We start from the raw sequence: 26310 nt of genomic DNA, 5'->3' as shown, positions 1-26310 counted from the left end.
ATGTATGAGGTGTCTCTCCCCATGTCCCCACAGCCCCTCCCATGCCTGTCACATGCAAATCACGCCAAGTGGACCCTGTAGCCTTTGCCTGTCTCCCGTACCACACTTCAGTTCTCAAGAGCAGGGTAGGGGCCGCTTTCTGTGTTGCCAGTGCCCAGTAGAAGGCAGAGCCTATGGAAGACCCTAATGTTAAAACGCTGATTCTGCAGTCAGGCCAAAGCCTCCACAGACAAGCTGAGCCAGCTGGGTGCCCATGAGCAGGCCCTGGCCTGAGAGAGGGAGAGCCTGAAACCTGCCTTGTGGTACAGAGGAGAAAACTCAGAAGGACAGTGTACAGAAAGCAGTTAACCCAGCCTGCAGAACATAACAGGAGCTCAACAGGTGGCAGTAATCATTATCCTTAGAAATCACTATATGTTTTGAGAAAAAGGATAAGCCAGTCAATGAATGAACAAGTAGGCAAGAAATAAATGGGTGAACAAGAGGGAATGAGTGAGGAATGAAATAACTGGGTGAATGACTGTGGACAAGAAAGGCAGTGAGTTGAGGGGTGAGGATGTTAATAAGGCAACACAGTGACCACAGGCCCTCAGAGTGGGAGTGAGCAAGGAGGGCGGGACAGCCCCTCATAACACCAGCCCCACTCACATACTGACTGTCTTCGATCTCCTGCAGGGCCTTGATCTCCCGCAGGGCCTGGTTGGGGATGCCATCCTCCAGCCGCCGCAGAGCCACCTTCTTGAGGGCAACGATCTCTCCAGTCTGTTTGGGACAGAACGCAGACACTGCTGCCCCGTCCTGGCTGGGAAAGGGGGTGCGACGCCGAGGGCTGAGGGCCTCATGGAGTTGGAACGCGCCCCCCACCCGTGCTGGAGGGAAATCAGGGCCAACCGGCGCAGAGCTGGGCAAACAACTCAGAGATATCCACGCCAGGCTCCTAGGGGAACTCGCTGAAAACACCGTTGGTAGCTGGCAGCAACTTGGAAGCCCTCCCCTCCGCGGGCAAAAGAGGCGGGCACACGCCAGGATGAGCTACCGGAAGGCAGAAGCTATGGCCCAAGCATGGGTCAGGAAGACGGGAAGATCTCAGTGGAACCGAAGGAGGAAGGGCTGGATGCTCACCTCCACGTGCTTGGCTTTGAAGACGATGCCGTGCGCACCCTCCCCTATGCGTCCCAAGATGCAGTACTGCTCCATGGCCCTCCGCCCGGCACCCTGACCCACCGCAGTCACAGCCCCTCCCTGGCACCGGACCCTTCCGCGTTATCCAGCCCCCACCGGCTCCCGCCCCAGACGCGGCTGCCTAGCAACGGCGCGGAAACGAGCGCTGGGGCCAGGAGGCCGAGGGCAACTGGGGATGGCGTCCGGGCCTCTCAGTGCCTTTCCCTAGGACCTCGCCATCACGCCTCAGTGCGCTTCACTCAGCGGAAGTCATCCGTGCGCAGACGGTGCAGGCGGGAGCGATGGTCACCGCCGATCCCTCTAGGCTCTGCCGAGCACCACGTGACCAGTGATGCCAGGTTACGCAACGGGGCGGGGCCACGCAGCCCGAGGGCAAAGCCGAGAGGCGGTGGGAAGGCGCTAAGTTGGCGGGAGGGTGGAGCCGCTCTTCAGGGAGGAAGCGAGCATGGGGCGGGGCGGGGCGGGGCGGGGCCGTCCAGTCGGGGGCGTGACTGCGGCGCTGGGGGCGTGGCTGAAAGGTTACAGGGAGGGGCGGGCTCCTTCCCCAGAAGACCAGGACCCCTCCGCCCCCTTACCTAGGGGTGCCAGCTTCTACCTAGGAGAACATACAGGTGTCATTTACCGTCTCTAAGCCCCAGAGCCACTGATGATTGAAGCGAGACGGGTTCCGCTCTGCGTTGTGAACGAAGCGTCAAATGGCAGCATTTGGAGACAACTTTTAAAAAAAGTGCAAACTCTGACACAGAAAGGCAATGTCTAAAGGCTTTTAATGAGGAAACACTGGAGGAATTTGCAGACTGAGGGATCTTTAAGAAGTGCCTGCCATTAAAGGATGTTGACAAAAGCAAGTAGCTTTTTACAACTTCTGAAAAAGTGTTCACTCTCATACACAATGAGATAAAACGTAAAATAATCTAATCACAAATGAAATAATAATAAAATAATCATATCACAGCTGCATATCCTCTTTGACCCACTTCTAGAGCCTCCTCCGACAGATACGTTGCACACATGTGAAATGACACGTGCAAAGTCAGTCACTGAAGCTCAGATGAATTGCAAAAACTTAGAAACGGCATAGATGTCCATCAATAGGAGACTGTCTAAATTGTGATACATGCATCAATTATGCTACCTTAAAAATGAACCAGGATGTTTTTCTATGTACAGTAATGGGAAGATTTCTAAGATGTATTGTTAAGTCAAAAGGACAAGGCGAAGAACATAGTATATAGAGTGCCACTAGCTGTATAAAAAGAAAAGAAGAAAAGAATATAAATAATGCTTGTTCATGTATTACAAGCTGTCTGGAAAATACTCAAGATGTCATGGTTGTGCTTACCTGGTGAAGGGACCAGAAGGATTGGGCACAAGGTAGGAGGAAGTCTTTTCACTGGGCCTCTTTGAATTTTTTGAAATGTGAACCGTATAATTTATTAATTCTTCAAAAAAATAAATATTTTTCTGGCTCAGAAATTGTACTCTGCTTTAACAATTTCAGAAGAAGGGCTTGATGTCCATACAGAGATATTCACCCTGTTTGATGATGGCAGAGGCCAGAAAATAACTCAAATATCCCATGGAAGAATGGTGAATAAATTATGAGAGTGCCTCAGAATGGAATGCTTTACAGCTATGACAGATGGTGCGGGTAAATACAGTAGTGGAATGGGAAAGGATGGTCTTCAAATAATGGTACTGGGTCATTTGGAAAGTCATATGAGGAAGAAATGTCTATTGACGCAGATCTCAAATTATACACAAAAATTGATTGTAGATGGACTGCAGACCTAAATATAAAAGATAAACAATGATGCTCTTAGAAGAAAACATGATATTTTAATGACTTTGGGTTAGGTAAGGATTTTCTAAATGAGGTTACAGAAAATGTTAAAAGACAAATAAAAATGAAAAGTTGAACTTTGTCAACAGTAAGAACATCTGTTTATCATAAGAAACTACATTTAGAGTGTGAAGAACAAAGCCACAAAAAGGAGAAGATATCATAACACACGTATCTGACAAAGAACTCATATCCAGAACTTATTAAGAACTCTTGCAAAATCAGAAGAAGCAAATTTTCAGAAAAATAGGCAAAATATAGGGTAGACACTTCACAAAAGGAGATACACAGATGGCCCATAAACATTTGAAAAGTTCTGTGCTAATTCCACTAGTCATCAGGAAATTTTAAATCAAAACCATAATATAATAATCACCAGAATATCATTCCACTCCTAGGAATTCAACTTGGCAGAAATGTGTATACATACATTTTTTTTTGAGGAGGGCATGACAACCCATTCCAGTATTCTTGCCTGGAGAATCTCATGGACAGGAGCTTGGCAGGCTACAGAGTCCGACATGACTGAAGTGACTTACCACTCACGCACATATTTTTTTTAACACCAGAAACACAGAAGAATGTTGATAACAGCACTCTTTCTAATAGCTCAAACCTGGAAACAGCCCCAAAGTCTATAGTATAATAAATAAATTGCAGGATTTTTCACCTAATGGAGTGCTACATAGTAATGAAGATAAACAAAGCATTATTATTGGCAACAACATGGATGAATCTCAAGCACAATGTTCAAAGAAACTAGACACAAAATAATGTGAAACGTTGCAGCTGCTATGGAGATCAGTATGACGTTCCTTAAAAATTAAAAATAGAATTACTATATGATCCAGCAATTCTACATCTGAATATATATCAAAAGAATTAACAGCAAGACCTTGAAGAAATATTTGCACTTCCACATTCATAGTAGCACTGTTCACAATAGGCAAGAGGAATAAGCAACCCAAGTGTCCATAGAGAGATAAATGGATAAACAAAATACAATATATACATACAGTGGAATACTACTCTTTTTTTAACTGAATGGTGTGGTATGTGAGATCTTAGTTCCCTGACCAAGGATGGAACCCGTGCCCCTAGCCTTGGAAAAACCGAGTCCTAACCACTGGACCACCAAGGAAGTCCTGGAATACTATTCATTCTTAAAAAGGAAGAAAATTCTGCCACATGATACAATGTGAGTGAACCTTGAGGACATTATGCTAAGTGAAATAAGCTGGTGACAAAAAAAAAAATACTGCATGATTCCACTTTTATGAAGTATGTAGAGAAATTAAATTCATATCAACAGAAAGTAGACTGATGGTTGCTGGGGCATGGGTGGAGGAAGAAATGGGGTGCTGTTGTTTGATGGGTATAGAGTTTGTTTTCCCATATGAAAACTTCTGGATATTGGTTTCACAGTACTGTCAGTTCAGTTCAGTCGCTCAGTCGTGTCCGACTCTCTGCGACCCCATGAACTGCAGCACGCCAGGCCGCTCTGTCCATCACCAACTCCCGGAGTCTACCCAAACCCATGTTCATCGAGTCGGTGATGCCATCCAACCATCTCATCCTCTGTCGTCCCCTTCTCCTCCTGCCCCCAATCCTACCCAGCATCAGGGTCTTTTCCAGTGAGTCAACCCTTCGCATGAGGTGGCCAAAGTATTGAAGCTTCAGCTTCAACATCAGACCTTCCAATGAACACCCAGGATTGATCTCTTTTAGGATGGATTGATTGGATCTCCTTGCAGTCCAAGAAACTCTCAAGAGTCTTCTCCAACACCACAGTTCAAAAGCATCAATTTTGCGGCGCTCAGCTTTCTTCACCGTCCAACTCTCACATCCATACATGACCACTGGAAAAACCATAGTCTTGACTAGACGGACTTTTGTTGGCAAAGTAATGTCTCTGCTTTTAAACATGCTATCTAGGTTGGCCATAACCTTCCTTCCAAGTAGTAAGCGTCTTTTAATTTCATGGCTGCAGTCACAGTACTGTAAATATGCTTAATACTACTGAATTGTACAGTTAGAAATTGTTCAGATGGTAAATTGTTTAAATGGTAAATTTTATAAGTTCTTTACCACAACTAAGCCTTTTTAAATAAAAAAAAATTTTTTTAATATAATCTGAAAGGCTGGTAGGACAGTGAGAGCAGATCTAAAATTTAGGAGAGGAGGAAGAGGGCAGGGCTGAAAAAAATTTGAATAGATAATGATTGAAAGCTTCACAAATTTGGAAAATGTATAACCTACAGTTTGAAGAAGTTGAGTCAATCCCAAAAAGAATAGGCCCCAAAATATCATAATGCCCCAAAACATCATAAATCAAATTACTGAAAACTAAAACAAAACAAAAAACCAACTCTTGAATGCAGCCAGCAGCCACGGAAAAATGATACATTGCCTACTAGGGCAGAATGTCTCTAATTCTTGTGATTTCTCATTAGAACCCATAGAAGCCAGAAGGAAATAGCACATTTTTCAAGTGCTAAGAGAAAGGAACTGTTAACAGAGTTCTATATCCAGTGAGAATATGCTTCAGCAATGAAAACGAAATGAAGCCATCCTCAGATGAAGGAAAATTGAGTGAATTTGTTCATAGTGAACTTAATCAAAAAATTGCTAAAAGAAGTTCTTGAAAGGAGACGGGGAAGGATAACAGAAGGAAACATGGAATGTCAGGAGCAAAAAAGAGGAATAGAAAGGGTTAATATTTGGACTTGACTTGCTGGTGCCCTGGTGGCTCAGAAGGTAAAAGCCTCTGCCTACAAAGCGGGAGACCTGGGTTCGACCCCTGGGTCAGGAAGATCCCTGGAGCATGAAATGACAACCCACTCCAGTACTCTTGCCTGGAAAATCCCATGGACGGAGGAGCTTAGGTGTGACCCCTAGTCCAGAAGATTCCACATGAAGAGGAGCAATTAAGCCTATGAGCCACAACTTCTGAGCCCGCATGCTGCAACTACTGAAGGCCAAGTGCCCGAGAGCCCATGCTCCACAACAAGAGAAGCTTGTGCATGGCAACAGAAAGTAGCTCCAGTTCGCCAAAGCTAGAGAAAAGCCCTCGCAGAAACGAAGACCCAGAGCAGCCAAAAAATAAATGAAAACATACATAAATGAGTAAGAGAAAGGGTTACTTTTTGGTGAGGATAATAGAATATCCTCCCACTGGGGTTTTATCAAGAAATTATGCTTGATATTGAAAAACAAAAAAATTTTAGTGTTATTTGAAGTGTTTCTCAGTGTATTCACAAATAATATTTAAAACAGAAAACAAGAAACTGCTGAAAAAAAAGAAAAAGGTGCACATGAGCCAACAGAAAGAGCCTCCAATTTCCGAAGCTGAAACAATTTGACCAAGAAAACAAGGATATAGTATTGGGTTATAACCAAAAGTATAAAATAAACATCCATGAATCACTATTAATAAATAAATTATAAATAAGTAAAGGGTAATAGAAAGTATCCTGTTCAGAAGAATTCCAGATAACTTGTGCAAGTACTCTGCTCTCAGGAGATGCAGCATAACCCCCCACTTTTTTTTTTTGTAATTTAATTTTTAATTTATTAAATTATCTAAAAGATAAAACTATGAAAGTTCATTTTCTTAACCATGTAAACATCAGTAATGATTGTGATTAATTTATCTCAAATACCTTGGGCTTCCCTGGTGACTCAGATGTTTAAGACTCTGCCTGCAATACGGGAGACCTGGGTTTGATCCCTGGGTTGGAAAGATCCCCTGGAAAAAGGAATAGTAACCCACTCTGGTGTTCTTGCCTGGAGAATCCCATGGGCAGAGGAGCCTGGCGGGCTGCAGTCCATGGGGTAGCAAAGAGTTGGACGATGAAAGTTCATTTTCTTAAACATGTAAATATCAGTAATGATTCCAACTAATTTCTCTCAAATAACTTATATGGCAACAACACATTTACAAAGACAAACAGCACATAAAATATAAACAAATGCAATAATTATAAAATTTTATCATGAAATTTAAATTCATTCATGTTTAAATTCTATTCTAAAAGAATCAATGCCATACTCTATTCCTGATTTCTGTACAATTTGGTATACCTTCCTTCAGTTCAGTTCAGTTCAGTTGCTCAGTCGTGTCCGACTCTTTGTGACCCCATGGACTGCAGCACACCAGACTTTCCTGTCCATCACCCACTCCTGGAGCTTGCTCAAACTCATGTCCATCGAGTCGGTGATACCATCCAGTTGTCTCATCCTCTGTCATCCCCTTCTCCTGCCTTCAGTCTTTCCCAGCATTAGGGTCTTTTCAAATGAGTCAGTTCTTCGAATCAGGTGGCCAAAGTATTGGAGCTTCAGCTTTAACATCAGTTCTTCCAATGAATATTCAGGACTGATTTCCTTTGGGATGGACTGGTTGGATCTCCTTGCAGTCCAAGGGACTCTCAAGAGTCTTCTCCAACACCACAGTTCAAAAGCATCAATTCTTCGGCACTCAGCTTTCTTTATGGTTCAACTCTCACATCCATATGTGACTACTGGAAAAACCATAGCTTTGACTAGACGAACCTTTACTGGCAAAGTAATGTCTCTGCTTTTTAATATGCTGTCTAGGTTGGTCATAGCTTTTCTTCTAAGGAGCAAACGTCTTTTAATTTCATGGCTGCAGTCACCATCTGTAGTGATTTTGGAGCCCAAGAAAAGAAAGTCTCTTACTGTTTCCATTGTTTCCCTATCTGTTTGCCATGAAGTGATGGGACCAGATGCCATGATCTTAGTTTTCTGAATGCTGAATTTTAAGCCAGGCTTTCCACTCTCTTCTTTCACTTTCATCAAGATGCTCTTTAGTTCTCCGCTTTCTGCCATAAGGGTGGTGTTATCTGTATATCTGAGGTTACTGATATTTCTCCTGGCAATCTTGATTCCAGCTTGTGCTTCATCCAGCCCAGCATTCCTTATGATGTACTCTGCATATAAGTTAAATAAGCAGGGTGACAATATACAGCCTTGACGTACTCCTTTCCCAATTTGGAACCAGTCTGTTGTTTCATGTCCAGTACTAACTGTTGCTTCTTGACCTGCATACAGATTTCTCAGGAGGCAGGTCAGTTGGTCTGGTATTCCCATCTCTTGAAGAATTTTCCACAGTTTGTTGTGATCCACACAGTCACAATATTAGTCACCCTAATATTAGGGTTATTTTAATGCTTCTTTTGATGTTTTCCTGTGGCTTCAGAAAATTTTGTATTAATTCTTTCCAGGAATTTTATTGAAATTTACAGATGTCTGTTCCCCTCACAACAGCAGGTTTTGCAGGATCTAGGCTATCAATCAATTCCTAAGTATCTTTTCTGACCCTACAATTAAAGGGAATTAAACTCTAGTGATATATTATGTGGCTGAGTCCCTGCAATACATCTGGACTTTTCTCTCCCTTCCCCTCTGCCTCTCTCTTACATATTTTCATTTCTGTAAGTTGTCTTTCCAGTACATGAATAGCTCCCCACTTTGTAACTGTTGGCTGTATGTCGTGTCATACTGTCAAAGAGGACAATATGAAAAGTTAATAATAAAAAGACTATATTGTTGTTGTTCAGTGGCCCATTTGCGTCCAATTCTTTGTGACCCCATGGACTGCAGCATGCTAGGCCTCCCTGTCCCTCACTATTTCCCGAAGTTTGCCCAAGTTCACGTTCATTGCATTGGTGATGCCATCCACCCATCTCATCTGAAATGAAAATCAAGTGAAATCAAATGAAAAATACTATACAGGGAAGCAATCTGACAAGATTCCACCTTAGTCAGGAGATAAGGTCATTACTAGTGATAAGCCGTGCTGATAGTATGTACTACTGGTATGTGGAGAGAATGGCACTTTACCTCTGTTGTCTTCCTTCCCAAATCCCATAATCTCTATCAAATCATGAAGAAACATCACGCAAATCCCGAACGTGGGCCATTCTACAAAATAGGTGAACAACAAAACTGGCAAGTTGATCAAGAACAAGGAAAGTCTGAGAAACTGCCATAGCCAAATGAAAGTCACTCAGTTGTGTCCGATTCTTTGTGACCCCATAAGACTATACAGTCCATGGAATTCTCCAGGGCAGAATACTGGAGTGGGTAGCCTTTCCCTTCTCCAGGGGATCTCCTAACCAAAGGATCAAACCCAGGTCTCCTGCATTGCAGGCTGATTCTTTACCAGCTGAGCCACCAGGGAAGCCCATAACCAAGAGGAGCCTAAAGAGACATGACAACGAAATAGAACTTGGTATCTTAGACAGAATACTAGGACAGAAAAAAAACATATTCAGTAAAAACTAAGGAAATCTGAATAAAGTGTGGACTTCAGTCAATAATAATGTGTCAACATTCATTTATTAATTATTGTAGATGTGCCACACTAATACACAATGTTAACAGAAGAAACTGGGTTGTGAAGTATGTGCAAGCTGTATTATTGTTGTGATTTTTCTGTAAATCTAAAACTGTTCTAAAATTTCCTCTAAAAAAAAAATCACTAAAACAGTAATCACAGGGACTTCCCTGGTGGTCCAGTGGTTAAGAACCTGCCTTGCAGTGCAGGGTACACGGGTTCAATCTGTGATCCAGGAAGAGACCACGTGCTATCTACAGATGTCTGTTGGATCTAATTGTGTTTTAGTGTTGTTCTAGTCTTTTATTTCCTGGCTTTTCTTTTGCCTAGTTGTTCTATTATTGAAAGTGGGACATGATGTCTTCAACTTTTGTTGTTGAATTATGTATTTCTCTTTTCAGTTAAGTCTGGTTTTGTTTCATTGTATTTTAGAACTCTATTGTTAAGTGAATATGTGTGTATAATTATTTTTCTTATTGGATTGTCCTATTTATTTCCTTAAATACCTCTATAAAGTGTCATTTGTTTCCAGTAACAATTTTTGTCTTAAAGTCTATGTTGACTCTTACCAGTATAACCACTTGACTCTCTTGGTTACTATTTGCATTCTGTATCTTTTCTCATCTTTTAACTTTCTAAAGAGAGTCTCTTGTATACAACTTATAATTGGATCATGTTTTTGGGAAAATCCGTTCTGTCAATTTCTCTCTTTTGATTGGAAGGTCTAATTCATTAGCATTTGTTGTAATGATTTCTGAAGTAGGATTTACATCTACCAATTGATATTTATTTTCCATGTCTTTTTTATTTCTCTATTCCTCTATTATCAGCTTCTTTTGTATTAAGTAGATGTTTTATAGTGTGTTCTGTTTCAATTCTCTTGTCATTTTGTTTACGATATTAAAAAAAATTTTTTTTAATGTTTCTCTGGGTAGTAAAATTTGAATATTAACTTAAAACAATCTAACATTTTGTTTTTGTTTTGCCTTGCATGTGACTTGCAGGATCTTAGTTCCCCAACCAGGGATCAAACCTGTGCCCTTGGCAATGAAAGTGTGGAGTCCTAACCATTGGATAGTGAGGGAATTCCCAACAATCAATAGTTTTAATTAATACTAAATTCCAGTCGCATGGAAAAACTTTGTTCCTATATAGCTCTGTTCCTTCCCCTCTCCTTTATGTTGTTATTATTATACAAATCAATCTTTATACATAATGTGACCATCAACACAGATTTATAATTATTACTTTATGCACTTGTCTTTTAAATCAAATAGGAAAAATAGAATTACACAGAGCATATATATTTATGTTGTCATTTGCACTTACTTATGTAGTTATCTTTACTGGTGCCATGTCAATTCAAGTTACTCTCAAGAGTCCTTTTATTTCAGCCCAAAGAACTCCTTTTAGAATTTGTTGTGGGGCAGATCTTAATTCCTCCTTCATTTGTGAAGTATAGTTATGCCAAGTGTAGAATTCTTGGTTGATAGTTTTTATTTTCAGCACTTTCAGTGTCATTCCACTACCTTCTGGCCATCCTGGTTTCTAGGGAGAAATTAGCACTTAATCCCATGGACAGAGGAGTCTGGCGGGCTACAGTCCATAGCGTTGCAAAGAGTTGGGCACGACTGAATCAACACCGTGAACGCACATGAGGATCTCTTTTAAGTAGTGAGCCACTCCTCTCCTGCTGCTTTCTAGAGTCTCTTTTTCTTTGGCTTTCAGAATTTAACAGTGATCTCTCTCTCAGGAAATGGAAAGTCTCTTTTAGTCATAGGGAGTTTCGTGGGAGCTTAGGCTATTCTGTGTACTCACTTTCTGAGACAACTTTCGAGCCCATTGTCTTGGATGGGGTTGGGGGAAACACATGAGAAACAGAGTATAAACTCTTGACTAGTTACTCAAAATGTGGTTTGCAAGCCAGCAGCACTGTCTACCCCTGGGAGCTTGCTGCGAGGTAGATGCCCAGCAGCACCCTAGACCTACTGAATCAGACTCTGTATTTTTAATAAGGTCTCAAGATGACTCAGTGGTAAAGAATCTGCCTGACAATGTAGGAGTTGCATGTTCGATCCCTAGGTTATGAAAATCCCCTGGAGAAGGAAATGGCAACCCACTTTAGTATTCTTGCCTGGGAAATCACATGGACAGAGGAGGCTGGTGGGCTGCATTCCATGGGATCGCAAAGAGTCGGACATGACTGAGAGACTGAGCAAGATGACTCAAGTGCACTCTATAAATTCCTTTTTGTGAAGAGGAGAAATGCCTACTCCAGTGCCTGCAGTTCCCTCAGCTGAATGAGGTGGCTGCTCTCATACATGACCTTTTGAGGGTTAAACACAAAGCAGCTAATGCTTTAAGATACTACGGGTAATCTTCCAGTTCCCCTCCATAGCTGCTTATCTCAGAAAAATTCAGTACTTTCTCAAGTACTAAAGTGAATCAGTGGCTCTCTACCACTTTTTAATTTATTTATTTTTGGCTGTGCTGGGTCTTTGTTGCTGTGCACAGGCTTTCAGTGAGCAGGGGCTTCTCTTGTTGCAGAGCATGGGCTCTAGATCTCTCGGGCTTCAGTAGTTGTGGCACACAGGCTCAGCTGCCCCAAGGCATGTGAAATCTTCCCAAACCAGGGATCAAACCGGTGTCCCCTGCATTGGCAGGTAGATTCTTAACACTGGACCAGTAGGGAGGTCCTTTCCACCACTCTTAGCATCATCAAGCAGTAAGTCAATAAAGCTCTATGGGTGCCCATGGTGTGCGCTTCTAGGGAGAGGGCCATGGACCAAGGCTCCAACTTAGGGAAGCTGCAGTTGCTCTTGGAATATTAGCATGTAGAGGCCTAGCGCAGGGGATAAAATCGAAGTGGTTGTAGTGGGTTTTTCAAAGTGCTCCTCATCAGCTGAAGACCCGCAACAATTGCTGAGTGTTTTTCTCTTCAAATGAGATACTGCTAGTACCCACTGAAGAGGGTTGCTCCAATGGTTTAATCAGAGCATAATAAGTCATTACATCCTCAATAAATGTTCATCATCATTAAGTCATTACAAGGATAGTGGGTTTTACCAGCAGTGTTGTGAGGATTACGTGTGAAGATACCTAGATTCAGAGAAGTTAAATCATAAGGTATTCAGGGACCCAGAATGTTGCATATAATAAGTGCTGGAGCATGAATTTGACTCCAAATCTTCTAAATCTTTGTGTGTGTGTGTGTGTGTGTGTGTGTGTGTGTGTGTGTGTGTGTGTGTGTGTGTTTGTTAATTAAATTATTCCTCAGGACAAGAACAAAGATCATCCCCTGACAAAATTTAGGAACTATGTATGTGTGCTAAGTTGCTTCAGCTGTGTCCAACTCTTTGCAATGGACTATAGCCCTCCAGGCTCCTCTGTCCATGGGATTCTTCAGGCAAGAATACTGGAGTGGGTTGCTGTGCCCTCCTCCAGGGGATCTTCCCAACCCAGGGATCAAACCCTTATTGTATAGAACTTTACAGAACAGAGAACAACACTTTAGCTGAAGCCTGCCTGCTGACCTGCAAAGTGTGTCCTAAGTGGACTCAACAAAGAAAAGTATATCAGGCAGGGAAGGAAAAGTACCCATCTGAATAAAACTTCAGCTGCCATCAGGGCAAGTCTTGTGATAGTCACAGATTGAAGGCTCTGTTTTTGGAAGGTTCGAGTACAGCACAGGGGTTCCGTGTATCTTTATGGTTACACCCCAGGCTGAGATGCTATTTGGTTAATGTAACTCCAATTCCTGGCCAGCCAAACTCTGGCAGCAAAGTCCCAAATTGAAGATCAAGTTCCTCTGGAAGACATTCTTATTTGGTGCTGAAGTGGTAAATGCCCCAAAGCCAGTCTTCCACTTTGTCTGGAATTTCGGTAGCTTCATTCGTAAAGCCCGCAGGGTCCCACCAGACCCATTGGAAGGCATAGCAGCACCTTTGCCCAAATCTACTAAATCTTTTAATCCCAGATTTCTTTGTGGTTCTTTGTGCTACAAATCAGCTCCATCCTGTGCTGTCTCTTCCCTTGATTAGCCCGAGCACAACTAAGTGCCCTGTAGTCATTTTTAATGAGTTAATCAAGGAAGACCTGAATCCTTTGCTTAGCCTAGAGCTGACAAGGCTAGAAGCCCATGGAGTGCCCCAGGATATCATTCATAATCCTTGGTCTGCTCAGGCTGCTCTTTCTTCCCTGTGAGCTCTCAATTAGGGAAATTTCAGGCATAAAGTAAGAGCATTAATTCATTGGTCATCATATTTTTGAAGAAAATAAAATAGATAATGTTTAATACGCATGTAACACATGCCAGAACCTACCGAAAGGCACTTTATATGAAAACCCAGTGAGGCAGCAAATTTAGTTACTTCTGTTGTTCACACAAGAAAAATGAAGTTTAGAGAATTTTTCTAAGTCTTTCCATTTCAGGGAGCTAGGGAAGGGAGGAGCCAGATTCACAACAAAATCTATCTGACCTTCCCTGGTGGCTCAGAGGGTAAAGAATCCGCCTGCAGTGCAGGAGCTTCAGCTGGATCCCTGGGTTGGGGAGATCCCTTGGAGAAGAAAATGGCAACCCACTCCAGTATTCTTGCCTGAAGAATCCCATGGACAGAGGAGCCTGGTGGGCTACAGTCTATGGGGTCACAAAGAGTCAGACATGACCAAGTGACTAACACTAATGTCACAGGGATTGGAAGGACAGGGAGATCAGGGGGCTGGGTAAGAGGGGGAGAGAGACAAAATAAAAATTGATGGAGTTCATTTTATTTTTTTTAGTTATTATTATTTTAAAACTATTTATTGGACTGGGCTGGGTCTTAGTTGTGGCATGCGGGGTCTTTAGTCGAAGCATGTGAAATCTTAGTTGTGGCATGTGGGATCTAGTTCCCTGACCAAGGATCAAACTCAGGTTCCCTGCATTGAGAACTAGGAATCTTAGCCAATCGACCACCAGGGGAGTCCCATGGAGTTCATTTTAGCCAAGTGTGGTCTTGAGGGTCTGAATCGTGAAGACATTCATGAACAGACTCTTTTTGACTCCCTTTCAATCACCCTCAATCTTCATTTCCCTCTCACATGCAATCTTTTTTTTCCCCCCTCTCTCTATTTCCATCTATTGCTGTTATGCTTTAAAAAAAAATATATTGGCATGATTGTTGAAATACTAACCTCAAATAATCAACAAGTATTCACAATTATGTTACAAAGTCTGCCATTTCCTATGGGAAAACATTAATTTATGAGTGATGAGTGTCTGATACACTTCAATTGAATAATAAATAAACATAATCTGGGATAGACCAACTTGTCAAATGTCTTTGGAGGTAAAGATAAACTTCCTTAAATTCTTTTTTAAAAATTTTTTCCCTGTTATTCTCTAACGCAGCAGTCCACAGTGTTTTTTGGCACAACTGGTTTTGTGGAAGACAGTTTTTCCATAGACAAGTGTGGGGGTGAAGGGGGTGGGGTGGGAGTGGGGGAAGGGGGTTGGGGATGGTTTCTAGATGATTCAAGTGCATTACATTTACTGTGCACTTAATTTCTATTGTTATCACATCAGCTCCACCTCAGATCATCAGGCATTAGATCCTGGGGGTTGGGGGCCTCTGCTCTAAAGGAATCTGAAGCTTTGGCCTTCTCCCACGAGGAACTGGAAGCTTCTTGAAGCCATAGAGGAATACTGTTTGTCTTGTTCATAAATTATCTTTAGGATCTGCCCATTATCTGGTATCTCATAGGTGCAAAGGGACTGCATAGCAATTAAGGGCACAGACTCTTAATATAATGTGAGCCACATATGTGATTTTAAATTTTATAATAACCACATTAAAAAGGTAAGAAGAAAGGGGTGATATTGATTTTATTAACACGTTTTATTTTGCCCAGTATGTCAAAAATGTTGTTTTGACTGTGTAATGCATATAAAAATCACTGAGCTGATGAAACAAAATTATTTTAAGGTAGGACAAGAAAAATTGAACCTAAAATTTTATCAGCTGTTTGAGTCACTCTTCCCTCCCCTTCGTATGCATTGTGCATCTGCACTCTACCCAGACTAGGTCTCCTTAGATCTAGAAGACACAGGAATGCCTGCTCACCAACAAAAAAATTAACTAACTAAAAACCCCACCAATTTTCTGTCAGTACCAGCAAGGTAATCCTTAGGAGATAACATTCCTTTCTCAACTCTGTAAGGAGTCACGATGACTCACTACTTGCCTTGTTAGATTATGTAAACTATCAATATACGTATAACCCTTTGTCTCAAAAGCTTATATACCTGTGCTTTGACCTCTAACAGATCTTTGAGCTCTAATGGGTGGAACAGTCCTCAGTGCTTTCTGAGAGACTGTCTCCTGGGTTGTAATCTTCACATTGGCTTGAATAAAATTTTCCATTTATTTCTTAGATTGGCTATTGAGTATTTTTTTCTTGGACAGAGCTGTTTCACATCGCGTGTTTTGTGCTAAGTGTCCAAAATGCAGTATGCGGGGGCTTCCGTGGAGGTCCAGTAGTTAAGACTCCAAGCTTCCACTGCAGGAAGCATGGGTTCAATCTCTGATTGGGAAATTAAGATTCTGCATGCCACACCATGGGGCAAAAAAAGAAAAAAACAAAAACAACAAGCAAACAAAACAACCCCACAATTCAGGGTGTGTTTTACAGTCACAGCACATCTCAGTTTGGACTTGCCACATTCAGGTGCCCAATAGCACATGTGGCTCAGCCACTGTATTGGTTATAAACACCCTCAGAGCCTGTTTCAGAGGAGGAAAAAGGGCAGCAGTTTACTGCCCAAACTGCCTTGGATTCCAGAACTGTGCCTTTAAAGGGATTTTTGGGCTTGGCCTCCACTCTTGAAGAAATGGGGATGAGAGCAGTTATGGGGACCAATTAATACTAGGGCAGGGCTTGGCCCAGAGCAGAGATCCAGATCCTTTGAGCTTTGGGTGCGTCCTTTTGTGGCACTGAACCATTGGTCACCTCATTTCTGCTTTGATGCACACTTTCCCATAATAACACTTGAGTTTTTCCCATTCCAAAGTGTTTCTCCAAAAATCCATGTCCACACGTGTATAGAGTTCCCTCTGCTCCCCTGCAAATTCTCCAGGGTTTTCCCACTCCTGCACCTCCTGTTCATCTCTCTCCTCCTTGCTCAGAGCTTGACACTCACCATCCCCAACAAGGGCAGTAGTCTTCTCAAACTTAGGAACAAGAAATGAAGTGAGAGGTTCAAGTGTTAAAGAGGTGGTGGTGGATGTTGGGCATTCAGTGGGAAAGAGTGGTGTGGAGTCATGTTGGGTTGTTGTGGGGTCATTTGGGGTCTTTTTGGGGTGGTTGTGGGATCTTGTGGGGCTGAGGGGAAGTCTTTTGGGGTCTTATGGGGCTGTGTGGGGGTGGGGAAGTACAACTGCTTGGAGCTGATATAGCTGTTCCCTGGTGAAGGAGTAGGAACTATCACATCCATAAGGTGGTTCCTTCTGCCCGAGGTGGACCCTCTGATGCTAAACTTTTTCAAACAGAGTACATCCTTCATGGACACACAGCTATAAAGATCATTTCTAACCAGAACTGGTGCAGATGGAGAGCCTTTCAGGATTGGAAGCATTTTGGGTTTTCAGTCTGCTACCCCTCTCTGCAGGAGCGAGATGGGCCAGCAGAACCATCCTCAGAGTGGAATAGAAGGCCAGTGCCCATCAATTTCTGAGCTTCCTGGAATGCAGAGCAGAACGCAGGTTTCTGAGATGGAATTCTCCATGGGAGACCATTAGGAAAGCTTCATATGGCATTTTGAGGTTGTCTTTTTGACAATTTTCAACAATACTTTCCACTCTACTTCTCAACACTTGGATCTTTCCAAGTTTGCTCTTGCTATTTAAATCTTTCAGCTCAGGACAGACTTTGGTGGAAATAATTTCTTTTTTTTCTGAGGCAATCCCAAATTAATTGACCAAGTTGCAAATTAATCCAGCCAGAAGCAAAACAAAACAAATCAAAACTGTGGAGCTTGAAAGAAAACACTGGATAGTGGTCAAAATGTGATCAAAAACCTTTGGTATGGATCATAACACACTGTGGAAAATTCTTAAAAAGATGGGAATACCAGCCTCCTGAGAAACCTTACCTGCCTCCTGAGAAAGCTTACCTGCCTCCTGAGAAACCTTATGTAGGTCAAGAAGTAACAGTCAGAACTGGACATGGAACAATGGACTGGTTCAAAGTTGGGAAAGGAGTACTTGAAGGCTATATATTGTCACCCTGCTTATTTATCATATTTTCAGAGTGAAAGTGTTAGTTGCTCAGTCATGCCGACTCTTTGCAACTCCATGGACTGTAGCCCACCAGGCTCCTCTGTCCTTGGAATTCTACAAGCAATAATACTGGAGTGGGTAGCCATCCCCATCTCCAGAGGATCTTCCCAACCTAGGGATCGAACTGCATCTCCTGCATAGGTAGGAGGATTTTTAACACTGAGTCAGTCCCCAGGGAAGCTCATCGTGGGAAATGCTGGGCTAGATGAATCACAAGCTGGAATCAAGACTGCTGGGAGAAATATGAACAACTTCAAATATGAAGATGATACCATGCTAATGCAGAAAGTGAAGAAGAACTTAACTTCTTGATAAAGGTGAAAGAGGATAGTGAAAAAGCTGGCTTAAAACTCAGCATTCAGAAAACTAAGATCATGGAGTCTGGTTGCATCACTTCATGGCAAATAGAAGGGGAAAAGTGGAAACAGTGACAGATTTTCTTTTCTTGGGCTCCCAAATAACTGCAGATGGTGACTGTAGCCATGAAATTAAAAGATGCTTGCTCCTTGGAAGGAAAACTATGACAAACCTAGACAGTACATTGAAAAGCAGAGACATCACTTTGCCGACAAAGGTCTGTCTAGTCAAAATTATGGTTTCTCCATAGTCATGTATGGATGTGAACTGGTGTTTCCCAGGTGGCACAGTGGTAAAGAATCTGCCTGTCAAGGCAGGTTATGCAAGAGACAGAGATCTCTGGGTCAGGAAGATCCCCTGGAGTAGGAAATGGCAACCCACTCCAGTATTCTTGCCTGGGAAATTCCATGGACAGAGGAACCTGACAGGCTACAGTCCATAGCATCACAAAGAGTTGGACATGACTGAGTACACATTCACCCACATGGGTGTGAGACTTGGACCATAAAGAAAGCTGAGTGCCAAAGAGTTGATGCTTTCTAACTGCTGGAGAACACTCATAAGAGTCCCTTGGACTGCAAGGAGATCAAACTAGTCAATCCTGAAGGAAATCAACCCTGAATATTCATTGCCAAGGACTGATGCTGAAACTGAAGCTACAATACTTTGGCCACCTGATGTGAAGAGGTGGAAAAGACCCTGATGCTGAGAAAGACTGAGGGGAGGAGAAGAGGGGGCAGCAGAGGTTGAGGTGGTTATAAATAGCATCAGCGACTCAACTGACATGTGTTTGAGCAAAATCCTGGAGATAGTAAAGGACAGGGAAGCCTGGTGTGCTGCAGTCCAAGGGGTTGCAAAGAGTAGGATGCAACTGAGTGATTGAACAACTGCAGCAATAAAGTGTGATCATATCTAGTGCCCCACCCTACTTGTTAATCACCACAATGAGATAAGCCAAAGGTCATGCAGCTTCCCACCCCTTTCTCTCTTGGTACCTGCACCTTGGGGGCAGTTTGCAGCTTATTTCCTTTCTATTTTCGTAGAATGAATATAATTCTACTAAAATTCCCTTGAGATTTGCTCAGTCCATTGGAATTCAAGAAAAGTGGGCCCTGATATACAGCTGCTGCTGCTGCTAAGTAGCTTCAGTCGTGTCAGACTCAGTGCGACCCCATAGACGGCAGCCCACCAGGCTCCGCCGTCCCTGGGATTCTCCAGGCAAGAATACTGGAGTGGGTTGCCATTTCCTTCTCCAATGCATGAAAGGGAAAAGTGAAAGTGAAGTTGCTCAGTCGTGTCTGACTCTTAGCAACCCCATGGACTGCAGCCTACCAGGCTCCTCCGTCCGTGGGATTTTCTAGGCAAGAGTACTGGAGTGGGGTGCCATTGCCTTCTCCGTGATATACAGCATAAATGTCTAAATCTTGACTCATCACCTTCTATGTACTAGGTAGGCACAGCAGCAGCTTTTACAATAACAGTTCATTTCATGATTAAAAAAAATTTTTTTTTCGTGATTGAAATGTTGATCAGAGGAAATGGATGAGGAAACTTCAGTAGCAAGTTCTGTAGGAACGGGGTAGGAAAGCCGTGACTCAGGCTGGCCCTATGTTTGCTACTGGGGGACGTTTGCTGTTGGGCGACGCTTGCCGCACTGCACCTGGGCGTATTGTGGGTGCAGAAGAGTTGCCTTTCATTCCATAACTAATTCATCTGCCGTCATATCCCTCAAAACCAATCACCTTGATGACGCTGTGTGGTCTGGTCTACGCTATTCTGTGACGGGGTGGGGGCAATCTCCAGGCAGGTTTCCTAAATCCTGACCAGTGCTCAATGTCTAAGTGTCTGCGCAAAGCCCGGGAGTTGGACGCACCGGAAACTAGTGCTCTTCCGAGTGCGCCTGGCCACTCCCAGAATTACTTTCGGAGAAGATTGCATTAAGGGAGGGGGCCTTGGAAGGTGTTTAAAAGGGGCTTGACTGGGTGGGTCCCTCCAGTGCCTCTACAGGACTCCAGGAGAGAGGGAGGCAGTTCTAGCTGAAGTTCCTTGCTCGTCTGGAGGCCCATCCTCATCATGTCTTCGGAGGGTGAGTCCTTGGGAGGAGGGCTATAGTGGACTAATGCGGGGGAGTCTGGGCCGCGGGGTATGGGCCCGGCTCACCTGGAGTGATTTGAAGTTTTCTGTTCACTGTGCCACTTAGTGCTGAGACTTGGAAAGGGGGGAAGGCTAACTAGACCAGGCCCTGAAAAAGCCTCCTTAGGTGGGAATGCAAACTAGTACAGCCACTATGGAGAACAGTGTGGAGATTCCTTAAAAAACTGGAAATAGAACTGCCATATGACCCAGCAATCCCACTGCTGGGCATATACACCGAGGAAACCAGAATTGAAAGAGACGCGTGTACCCCAATGTTCATCGCAGCACTGTTTACAATAGCCAGGACATGGAAGCAACCTAGATGTCCATCAGCAGACGAATGGATAAGGAAGCTGTGGTACATATACACAATGGAATATTACTCAGCCATTAAAAAAATACATTTGAATCGGTTCTAATGAGATGGATGAAACTGGAGCCCATTATACAGAGTGAAGTAACCCAGAAAGAAAAACACAAATACAGTATACTAATGCATATATATGGAATTTGAAAGATGGTAACGATAACCCTATTTGCGAGACAGAATAAGAGACATAGATGCATGGAACAGTCTTATGGACTCTGAGGGAGAAGCTGAGGGTGAGACGTTCTGGGAGAATAGCATTGAAACATGTATATTATCATATGTGAAACAGAACACCATTCCATTTTCGATGCATGAGACAAATGCTCAGGGCCGGGGCAATGGGATGACCCAGAGGGATGGGATGAGGAGGGAAGTGGGAGGGGGGTTCAGAAAGGGGAACACATGTAAACCCATGGCTGATTCATGTCAATGTATGGCAAAAACCGCTACAATATTGTAAAGTAATTAGCCTCCAACTAAAATAAATAAATTTATTAAAAAAAAGAAAAAGAAAAAGCCTCCTTAGAGAAGGAGCTCAAGATGGTAGCAGGCACCCATCATGGTACGGTGGTTTTGTTTTTCTTAAATTCAGAAATGTGGAAAGTTCCCTTTGCAGGATGCAATGGCTCTAGATTGCTTTGAGGAGGGCTTAAAGGGGGAAGGGAGCCTAGCTTCTCCAGAGCCTGATATTTTGCCCATTTTTCATCAGAGAGTGAATTCTGTTTAGAACTGAGTCATTGGTGAGCCCAGTTCTAATGGACTTGAGAGCCCAAAGCTAAAATTGACGACTGGGGATCTTGCCCTGGTTACAAGCAGAAATGCAAATGTTAATGTGTAGAATTCCACGATGTTTGGTTTTTCTCAGATGAGATTTCCTCGTTTTAATTTTTGACATCTCCTAATAGCTGCGTATTTTGAGTCCTCTCATAGGTGGTGGGTATGTATTAGTGGGGGTCTTGACAGACACATCTGGGCATTCCCAGGCCAATGTCTGGACCTGTGCATTGCGTTGTCATTATAATTTATATGGCAGATGCCCCAAGAATTGTTTGGGGTGCACTGACGTTTTCGGTATCAGTGAGTTGTGCAGGTAGAATCCCTGAGTTGGGAGCTGAGGGAGAGCTGGGAGCTGAGGGAGAGTCCATATTTCATGGGATTCCTCAGAGCGTGCCAGGCCAGGAGCAGAATCCCAGGAGTGGGCTTGCAAGAGCTCTGCAAGGGGGCCTAAGCTTCCTGCCCAGAAACAAAATTCTTTCTCTTTGGGAGGTTGCAGATCGAACAAGTCTCAGTTCTCACACAGAGATGGAGGGGTTACAAGTGAACCTAAATTTGAGGCCTGAGGCTAAAGTTTGTTTCTCCTTCTGGATCTGTTCTAGAGTCTCTTTCTGGACCTGCTCCAGAGTCTCAAGAAGGCCAGAGGCGCAGGAGAACCAAGTACGACAAAAACCAGTACGAGATTCTTTTTGAGGCTTTCAAAAGTGACGCTTACCCTGATATTAATGTCAGAATGGCTCTGGCCGAGCGAATCAAGATTCCTGAGCCAAGAATCCAGGTAAAAATGTAAATCCTTGACAGGAGGGTGGGGCTGGGTGAGGAACCAGCCCACGTATTAACTGCCTGTTTTTAATACTGGTTTAAAAAGCTCTGCTTTGAGTTAATCCTCTTAATATTGCTGTGAGGTAGACATTATCCCCATTTATAGGAAAATAAAGGTTAGAGGTTAGTAATTTAGGTTACTTATCTGGCAAGGGGTAGAGTCTAAACTGGCTTCTGTGGGTTCTATCTGTCAAATATTTACCATGTTAGAAATTGAAAACTGAGAATTTTAAAAAAGGTGGGGGGGAAGAAATTGAAACTGAGAAATTTCAAAATATTCACTAATTCAGTAAAAATAACCATAATAAACCTGTGCTGCAGTCCATGAGGTCGCAAAGAGTCTTAACGACTGAACAACAATAAACTGGTTAACATTACTTGTTAACGTTAATTACTTGTACATTACTTGTACAACATTACTTGTTAACTTTTAAGTATTTTTTAAGAAAAGAAACCATGGTCTCAAAGCCTGAAAACTGTCTTAGAGGAATGGCAGAACAAGACCCAGAAGCTGGTTTCTCAGTTCTTTGCATTCCCTTTGCTGTATCAGGTCTCTGGGCCTCTGGGAATCACAGAGAATATAGGAAGTAAGCAAAAGAGCAGAGGCAAATCACATCTGGGTGTTGTAAAGAAAATGGTTTTGATTTCACAGGGATCCCCCAAAGGGGGCTGGAGGTCCCAGGGATCTTGGATCTTTTGGATCTCTGGGTCACAGCCTTGGGGGCACACTGTAGTCTCTCTGATTCCTCCTCCAAGAAGTCTACTGGGATGAGTCTGGGTCCAGCCTGGGTATTTAAATAACACCCCCTCCTCTGCCCTCTAGATGATTGAAGTGTGAGGTCAAGTCTGAAAACTGCTGCTGCTGCTCTTAATGAAATTCAGGTCTCTGAGAGCAGAGCTGGAATATACACAGGCTGTTTAGAAAGCCTCCCAGGTGATTCTGATGTGTAGCTAGGATTGAAATCTCTGTTCTGGAACAGTGGTTTTCAGTCCTAGATGAACATCTCCTTCACTGGCAGGCAGATTCTTTACCACTAGTGCTATCTGGGAAGCCCAAACACCAATGCAGGAGATGTAAGGGACCAAGAGACGTGGGTTCGATCCCTGGGTTGGAAAGATCCCCTGGAGAAGGGAACGGCAACCCACTTCAATATTCTTGCTTGGAGAATCCTATGGATAGAGGAGCCTGGCGGGCTACCGTCCATAGGGTCACACAGAGTCGAACATAACTGAAGCGACTTAGCAGGCAGGCAGGTACAACTTCACAACCACTTATGGGCAGAAGTATTGGGTTCAGAAGTTCAGTAAAAGGTTCTGGGGTTCCATTTATACTTCAGGTAGCATCTGGAGCCAGATGGGAAACCCTGAAGTTTAAAAGCTCAGCTATGGAACATCCCTCTGGGGGCACCTAGTAGACACCCTATTAGGGCCAGAGAGTGAAAGTTGATTAGTTGTGTCCAGCTCTTTGCCACCCAGTGCTTGCCAGACTCTTCTGTCCATGGGATTTCCCAAAGGGACAATACTGGAGCAGATTGCCATTCCCTTCCCCAGGGGATCTTTTCTGACCCAGGGATTAAGCCCAGCTCTCTTGCATTGCAGGCAGATTCTTTACCATCTGAGCCACCTGGGAAACCCAATTAGGGGCCAGAGAGACTGGGGAAGGTTTCCCATTGGAGATCAGCTTAGCATTTGCAAAGGCCATGGGGTGGGAGAAGAAGCCAGCATCCTGTGCCTGCCTGGAGCTGGGCTTGCCTTGGGGCCAGGGTATGTACAGGAGAGTGCAGGGTTGGAATTTTGGGAATGTAAGTTTGGACTTTTGTCCTGCAGTTTCCCTGGGGGAATTGTTTTTCCCAAGGGAAAAGAAAATGCATGGGAATTGTCTGTGAAGTTCGTTTATTGCTCTGTTCCATCTTCAGGGCTCGCCCAGTGGCTGGGCCTATAAAGAGGCCATATTGTGTTCCTGGAAGGCAAAGGGGAGGCCTGGCAGAGCTGGACCAGGGTGAGGGGTGACGAGGAGCCTCCTGGAGAAGGAGTAGCCCTGGGGGAAGTAGAACTGCATCTCAAATCTAGAGGAGGCCTGTTGGGGAATGGGAAGAGAAGAGGACTGCCTGTGTTGGGCAAAGGAGACGAAGTGGGACTAACAAGTGTCTTGCTCCCAGGCCTCACCTGTCCAAAGTGAGGTCCTGAAAGGACCCACAGAGGAACTGACACTGAACTGGGGCTTGGGGTGAAAAGGGGTTTTACTCAGAGGGGTTGTCTTATAAACTGCAAAATGATTACCACTGTAGCTTACCTAACACCTCCATTCTATCACATAGTTACCATTTCTTTTTAATGTCAAGAACATTAAAGATCTACTTTCTTAGCAACTTTCGAGTATTATTTACAGTTTTATTAGCTGTAATCACCAGGCTGTAATTAGATCTCCAGAACTTGTTAATCTTATGACCTAGTCCCATCCCATCCCCTCCCCCACCTCCCCCCCCCCTCCGCCCTGGGAGGAGGCTTCTTTCAAAGATAATCTGGATAAGAAGGGGTGAGTTGCAGTTGGCAGGGAAGAGAAGAGCCAGGAGTGAAAGTGCAAAGCACAGTGAAAGTGCAGACAAGGATTGGAAAACAGAATGGGCGAGAAAGGGTGTGTCACTATGGCGGCGTCCGCACAGCGTCCTGGGTTGTGGGACGCATGCGCACATGACGCTTTGGGGAGCTTTGCCCCAAAGGTTACGGTTGGGCCACACCTTGAATGGTTTAAATCAGCTTACCACGAATTTTACTTTTATTCTGAATTCTACCTTAAGTCACATGCTCCTTGGTGGTGATAAATATGGGACTGGGCTCCATTGGAAAATGTCGTTCGTCTCCCCATCCCTTTGACTCAGTGTCTCTTCCTTTCTCCATCTCCCTCCCCCATCCCCGCCCCTCTAGGTGTGGTTTCAGAACCGAAGAGCTCGAGATCCGCGCAAGAACACAAAGAAGGAAAAGGCACGCCCCTGGGTTCCAGAACCCATTCATGGAAGAGTTGGCGCCCCAGTTACAAGACCCAGTCAGGGTGGACTCTGTGCCCCCAACTGCCCTTGCCAGCAGTGTCTTCTGGCGGCCCAGAGGGATGCCAGTTTATTTTCCTCGAAGCCAGGGGATGCTTCTGGTCCAGCTGGTTTTGGGGGGTATGTTGGTAACCTGGCGATGAATATGGCCTCGCCTAACCTGCCGACTGCAGCTGATGAGCCTTCTGGAGATCTGCGCTACTCTTTCTCCTCGAGCTTCAGCCTCCACTATTTCTCCTCAGGCTTCAACCCCAAAGTTTTCACGGCTTCCCAACAGTCCTCTCCACAACTGGAAGCTGGCAGTGCAGAGACTTATGTGGGGGGCCCTGAACAGCTCCTGGCTCAAGGGAACGAGGCCCTGCAGGGGTACGGGCAACGTCCTCCCTCTGGTGAACAGCAGCCATGGTGGAGCTGGCAGCCTTCGCCTGCTGTGAAGCCAGAGATGGAATTCGAGCAGCCACCGTCCCAGAGCCTGGAGGCCGCCGTGCCACCGTGGTCCCGTTGGTCACTTCCGCCTACTCCAGTCTCTTCACCCCCTCAGCGCCCCCTGCCCCAGGAGCTGTGTTCCTATCTTGCTTCTTCTCAGCCCTCTCTGATGAAGGCACCTGCCAACATCAGGAGCCGGTTCCATCCCTACCTCTGAGAAAGGACCTTGGTGGGAGGCCCTAGTCACCCCAGCCCTCAGCCATTGCAGCTGTGGGAGCAGCACTTAAACTCCTGCTACAACAAAACAGTGGACATAACCTAAGTAAGTGTGAGTCAGGTCACAGATGAAATCAGCTAGGGTTCATCTATACTTTTTAATAGTATGCAAAATTGAAAAAGGATTTGAAGATTTGTGTATTTGCGCGGGAGAGATCTCCTAGACATAATTTCTAAAGAAATGAAGTTGTCAGGATGGAACAGCAGAAAGTGCAGGGAATATGGGCAGGCAGAGGACCTAAGGGGTTTCCTTAGATGGGAGGAAAAGGGATCTTTGGAAGTCCATCTGTCCTGCCTTTTTATGGTTGATCAATATGAAGCACTTAAATGTTCTGTAAACCTTAGAAGGGATTGAAGGGTACAGTGAGGGCTGATTTGTAGAAATAAACTCAATACTCAGAATGGGA

The 26310-nt window shown here is 44.0% G+C and overlaps 2 protein-coding genes across 7 annotated transcripts in view; one reads left to right on the top strand and one right to left on the bottom strand.

Annotated features, from left to right (window-relative positions):
- Positions 1-1491, bottom strand: part of CDK20 (cyclin dependent kinase 20) — an 8718-nt gene extending 7227 nt beyond the window's left edge. For all 6 annotated transcript variants that reach the window (XM_081572959.1, XM_081572909.1, XM_081572919.1 and 3 more), the window contains exons 1-2: positions 1123-1491; positions 649-762 (exon numbers count right to left, since the gene is read on the bottom strand). Coding sequence is in view for 5 of the 6 variants with exons in the window: in XM_081572909.1 (XP_081429035.1) it covers positions 649-762; positions 1123-1197 (189 nt within the window). In the remaining variant the exon portion in view is untranslated. The remainder of the gene's footprint in view (positions 1-648; positions 763-1122) is intronic.
- Positions 1315-26310, top strand: LOC145539299 (uncharacterized). Its single transcript, XM_081573061.1, has 3 exons — positions 1315-1520; positions 21938-22113; positions 25083-26310. Exons 1-3 carry the CDS (start codon positions 1514-1516, stop codon positions 25842-25844), a joined length of 945 nt encoding a protein of 314 aa, XP_081429187.1. The 5' UTR covers positions 1315-1513; the 3' UTR covers positions 25845-26310.

The sequence above is a fragment of the Giraffa tippelskirchi genome, chromosome 1, assembly GCF_054371585.1.
Source record: "Giraffa tippelskirchi isolate mGirTip1 chromosome 1, T2T-mGirTip1v1.2.pri, whole genome shotgun sequence".
In the NCBI taxonomy this organism is placed as follows: domain Eukaryota; kingdom Metazoa; phylum Chordata; class Mammalia; order Artiodactyla; family Giraffidae; genus Giraffa; species Giraffa tippelskirchi.
This window is presented reverse-complemented; position numbering and strand designations above follow the sequence as displayed.